Source organism: Apaloderma vittatum, unplaced genomic scaffold, assembly GCF_000703405.1.
Source record: "Apaloderma vittatum isolate BGI_N311 unplaced genomic scaffold, ASM70340v1 scaffold17155, whole genome shotgun sequence".
Classification (NCBI taxonomy): Eukaryota; Metazoa; Chordata; class Aves; order Trogoniformes; family Trogonidae; genus Apaloderma; species Apaloderma vittatum.
In genome coordinates this window covers 1-5,433 of record NW_009716665.1, presented here as the reverse complement: position 1 = coordinate 5,433, position 5,433 = coordinate 1, and the positions used below count along the sequence as shown (strand labels likewise).

At 52.2% G+C, this 5,433-nt stretch overlaps 1 protein-coding gene across 1 annotated transcript in view; it reads right to left on the bottom strand.

Annotated features, from left to right (window-relative positions):
• Positions 1 to 5,428, bottom strand: part of LOC104274102 (disheveled-associated activator of morphogenesis 1-like) — a gene marked incomplete at its 5' end in the record, with an annotated part of 21,372 nt that extends 15,944 nt beyond the window's left edge. The window contains 3 exons of the mRNA XM_009869631.1: positions 364 to 393; positions 5,125 to 5,232; positions 5,339 to 5,428. Of these exons, the coding sequence (XP_009867933.1) occupies positions 364 to 393; positions 5,125 to 5,232; positions 5,339 to 5,428 (228 nt within the window). The remainder of the gene's footprint in view (positions 1 to 363; positions 394 to 5,124; positions 5,233 to 5,338) is intronic.
• Between the last annotated feature and the right edge of the window lie 5 nt (positions 5,429 to 5,433).

The window sequence follows — 5,433 nt, the reverse complement described above, 5'->3', positions numbered from 1 at the left end:
CCCACCTATCACCAGCTGCCCCTCTTGTGTGCCTTGCCTGCTCTGACTGCGATGGAAGAGAGCATCAACCTGTAGGTCTGAGCTTATTTATTTCCATGTTTTGACAAGCAAAAATGTCCACTGGTAGGAACTTCTCTGTATTAAACCACATCTGAAAATTCAATCCCTGGACTCAAATGTTGCCTTCCACGTCCAGCCAGATAGCAGAGAGGACACCTTCTCACTTAACAGCCTCCCTGGCCCAACTTCTGAACTGATCTTGGTACTTCTCTGATTTACCCCTCATTTCACTGCACCGCAGTACCATGTGTGTCCCCAACCCCGCACTCACAGGCGCTGGGCTCCTGCGGATGCTTTGCTTACCTGCCTGGAGTTACCGTTCACAAAGAAGTCCTACGGCCATAGCAGAAGCATGGAAAAAGGCAGTAAAAACACATGCAGTTCAGTGATCTCGGCAAAACCAAAAGGAACTGAAGCACAGACGAAGGGAGGGTGCAAGACGGGGAGGCACTCGGGGTCTGCCAGTGCTGAAACAGGGAGGACGCACATGCAGATGTGGTGAGGATTAAAGGATGCGCAGGAGGGGAGGGCTGATCGGAGAGACAGCTCCACGCATGGATCAGGCCAAGGTGCTGGTGCGCGAGGAGGTGAGGAAGGGACACGGGACGAGGTGGGAGGATGCAGGCTGAGCCCTGCCACCGCTCTGCACGGGAGCTGGCAAGCGCTGGCCCAAAGGCATGGCGCTGCTCAGCCTGCCCTGCCAGGGAAGAAAATTGCTAGTTTTTTTCAGATCTGAGGGACTGAAATGCCAACACGACTGCCAGGAAAAACAGGGCTTTCAAGTGGAAATAACGAGAGGCTCATCATGGAGCGAAGCTGGCCGCAGCAAAACTTTGCCATTTGCCATGGCAACACGTTTCCCCTTGACTTCTCCTCCGACAGTGACAACCCGCCTTCTCCAGGGCTCGTCAGCCTGGCCAAACGCCACCCCAACGTCCCACTAGCACCACACTCCTCCAGAGACCTGGCTGTCTTGACAGGCTCCCCCCACCACACTGGAAGCACATATGACAAAGCCAGCACCACATGTGTGCACACACACACGTCCCAAGGTCTTCCTCGGCTGCATCTTGTATTTTTTTTAGTGCTTGGCTCAAGAGACCAGAAGGCAACTCTGTGATGGAAAGGGAGGTTTCAAAGGTGCATAAATAGTTAAATAGTTGCTCTTTTTTAAAAAAAAAAAAAAAACAAAAGAAAAGAGAAGGTAGCCAGTGAATGGAGGCGGTAGATGGGTCCAAACACAGTTGATTTACAAGGGTGGGTCCCTCCAGCCCCTCTGCACAGAGGTGACCGATGGCCCATGTTTCTGGTTCAAGTCGGTCATCTCTGAACAGTCCCATCACTGCCACCTTTTTAAAGGAAATCCTTTATGCAGATTTTCCCGACTGGCCGCTGAGGCTCGATCAGCCCAGGACCCACATGTGGTTCTGGATGGGAGGATGGGAAAGGGCTCTGTTAGATGCCACTGAACACCTGGGGCTGGTGGCACTCCAGCAGCGCCACCATACCAGGGGCTTTGCAAGGCAAGGGGGATCTGCAGACCCTGAGTAAGGACACCCAAGCTACCACTGCTGTACTTCAGAGACGTCAGATGAAAAACCGAAACTGTATAATTTAGGTGGATGTGAGGCTGCTGCAAAGGCAGAATTAACTCTGTCCAGCAGTAAAGGCTGTAGAGGAGAAGGACGCTGATGGAGAGGAGAAGGATGTGGTGGCCTTCCTGCAGTCTCTTGCTCCAGAAGAAGGAGGGCTCCCCATGCATTAAGGTACAGAAATGGCTTGTTACAAAACCGCTCCTCCACCTCAAACAAGCCTCATCCCTGCCCCCTTCCCTTGCGTGAACACTGATCCAGTCTCTGCTGCAGGACGGCAGTGTAGGAAGGAGTAGCTTTAAATCTGCTGTCACCATCCCCACAAATGTTCTGCACCCCTGTTGCCTCTGGCTTCTGCGCAGGTCACTCTGGCTTGCATGGAGGAGCTGAATGCTTTTCTTCTTTCATCCCTTTTTGGGAGATGAATTCTTTCCCAACTCACTGCTAAACCCCTGGTTCAACAACATGTATTTTTTTCCACTTAGCCCTGGCTCTTTTACATCACTCACCGCTGCGGGACCCGCCAGGACTGCCCCGGCCATGTGACTGCCACTTATCAGCATTGCTCCCAGCCTCTTCCCCTTGCAGGCTCTAAAAAATGTCTCTGACAGGAGCACAGATGCCTGAGCACTGGTGGCCCTAGACTTGCTTCTCTCCATTGCTGCATGCATGTCCTTAAGCAGCTACCCCCAGTCACAGAATGGCATAGGCTGGAAGGGACCTTAGAGATCATCTAGTCCTGCTGGGTCTTCACACAACAGCCTGAAATGCAAAGCTCCTGCAGGTTTTTCTGTAATATCTAGCACGATTGGTAAATGCTGGTATCACACAAAGCTGGGGGGCTGAGCCCACCGCTGGGGACGGGGATGTCTGCAGAGCTTTGGCAGAAAGGACAGGGAGGATCTGGGTTCTCCTCACAGCATGGGGTAGGGATGTTGGCAGGCTGAGCCCCAGAAGCCCAGAGGGCTCCTGTCCTCTCTGTGTGGAAAAGGCCTTTCCTGAGAGCCACAGAGCTCATTTTATAGCCTGCATTTATATCCCAGGCTGTGATGAGGGAAAAGCATTTAAAGAGATGCTTAAAATTAAGTACGTCATTAAGTCTTGGGTCTGTGCACTACTGAGGGAATTCCAGGCACTGTGGCACTAAAAATAACCAAGTCCCATCAACAGCAGCTTCAGAGTGGGGTCTGAGAGCTCTCTGTATCACAAACACTGTTCCCAAACCTTGCTGGGACATTGGCCAGAGTGATGTACCGGCCACGTGATTTGGGAGCCCCAGTTTGCTTGGGCCACGGGCAGGCAGGTAGTCTCCCACGTCCCACATTCTGACTGAGGACAAATGAGAGGTGCCATCACCAAGGAAGGGGGTTTCAGCCAAGAGCTCAAGGCAGGGAGCACATTTCTCCTCCCTGCTCCTCTCCGGCTTGCTCAGAACAGAAGCCAACTTTTGCTAGAGCTCAGAAACGCTGCCCATTATTACAGCACTAGTTCTTCCTCCTTCCCTGCAGGGACAGGCCATTTCCCCCAGCCCTACACTGGGTGGGAAGGGCCCCACAGTGTTTGTGCCATCCCAAGGAGTGTCTCTAACCTCGTGTGCTGGTGCGTGCAGGGCAGCTGCCTGCAGAGCTGTGCTGCTGGCAAGGCCAGGGCACACAGCCTGGCACCTCCTCCTCACACCAGGACTGCAACCGAGGACACTCTGGGGACTGCCAGGTGAGCAATTGTGGTCGAGGAGGATGGATGTATCCCAGCACCTAATTCACACAAACCAGTGCTACCATGAAGCCTGGATTAGCCACAAGGAACTCATGGAGCATGGAGCCATGCTCCCGAGGGTGGCTCCAGCCCCAGCAGTATCTCACAGGCAAGCTTTCACACCACCTTTCCCAATCTCCCTTCCAGATGCTCTTGCAGCATCTTCTGCCAGTCCCACCCCAGTCCCTGGCTCCCACGGTCAGCTCCCTTCTGGTCCTCATCCCATCTGGGGCAAAAGCCTGTGTCACAGCTCTCCTTGAAGGATCTTCCTCTTCTTGCTGGCCCTGAACCTAACCAGCCACTTCACCCTGTTGGCCAGGGGAGGTTTATGGATTTTAGGAAAAATTTCTTTACTCCAAGAGTGGTGAAGCACTGGAACATGCTGCCCAGGGAAGTGGTAGAGTCACCAGTCCTGAAAGTATTCAAAAGACAAGTAGACGTGGCACTTCGGGACACGGTTTAGTGGTCATGGTAGCCTTGGGTTGACGGTTGGGCTTGTTGATCTTAGAGGTCTTTTCCAACCTTAATGATTCACCTAGCAGGATGTCAGCCAAGCCAAATTATTTTTAAATTCCTGCCTGGCGATAATCCACAGCACACCAGGTGATTCACGGACTCTGGCAGGCAAGCCAGAGGGCGAAACCGTCCTGCTGACACACCACTTTCTATTCTTGCTTCCCCTCCATTTCCACCTCGTCTGCAGACATGCCCTTCAGTAATCATGAGTCAAGCTCCAAAAATGCCAGGGGGAGGAGCTGGCACCGTGGTCACCTATTCCCGAAACACACTGGGGCAGTACATACTTCTGATGGGTTACTCCTGATATTTGCTCTAATCTGCCCTGATCTTTCCCTCAATTAGTCTCTGGAAGAGATTAAACTCTCATGTTGCATAAGGAGCTTATGTGTCGGGTCCACTCCTTCCTGGCACTTCTCCTCTGCCTGAGACTGGCAAGAGTGGGACAACCTGTCCTCTCCTCCCAGCAACACAGCCAGACGCTCAGCAGGTGAACACGACTTTTGCAGCCTCTCTCCTTGCTTCTTCTCCTGTCTACTTGAAAAACTCATTGCTTTTGCCCATTGTGGTCCTTGCCTGGGGTAAAACAAGTGTCTAATTTTTGTCAAGAGCTTTGAAGCTTTCCAAAGTGGGGCCATATTGCTTGAGCAGGAGATTAAAAAGCAGAGACTTCTGCCTGCAGTGTCATTATTTTGGTCTGGGATTTGCTTTTTTGTTCAAAGCTCACATTTTGCTCCGGGCTCACTACAAAAATAAAAGGAGAGATCCACCCATGGTAGATGTGGGCAAAACTTAGCCCTTCTTGGCCAGAGAGGGATAGAAATTTTCCACCCAATACGGAGAGTTGCTGTTAAGTGCAATCCAAAAATATTACCCAACTGTGGCCACATCTGGGGGCTATTTTCATATATTCCCTGTCTCTTTTTTATTGTTTGTTTTTTTAGTGATCCATCTTCATGAAACACGTGGGCAGGTGCGTAGGCAGGGGCAAGATCAGACACACTAAGCCGTGAACGGCTACTTCAACGCAAAGGCACCGGCATGCGGATGAGAGGATAAAGCAGACCAAGTCAGACTGGCTAACACGATGTTGGCATGAAATAATGACGTGAGACGTGTTTGGAGACAAGTGAAACCACGTGATCTCACAATGGCAGCACCATGCCCAGACCTCCGCATGCACCCTGGGCCAGCCCGTTACCTGCTGTCTTTGGTAGGCGGAGAATGTCCTCTCCAGGTCTTCGAGGTCCAGGATTTTGAACACTTTTGTGTCATCTATGTCGGTCCACACGGTGCCTGCCAGCTTGTTCTGCAAGACAGCAGGAGCATTGCAGGTTGGGGGTCCCCTGTCCACCAGCCCTTAAATCACTGGGTGGCACCTCTGGTTTCATTGCCTGAGTTACTGCTGGGCTTACCTCTGGCAGCTTGGACCAGTTGAAGGACTTGAGGGCGTTCGTTGGCTGTGGGATGCTCTTCTTCTTGAGAGCGAAGCCCAGAGGTGCTCCAGGGG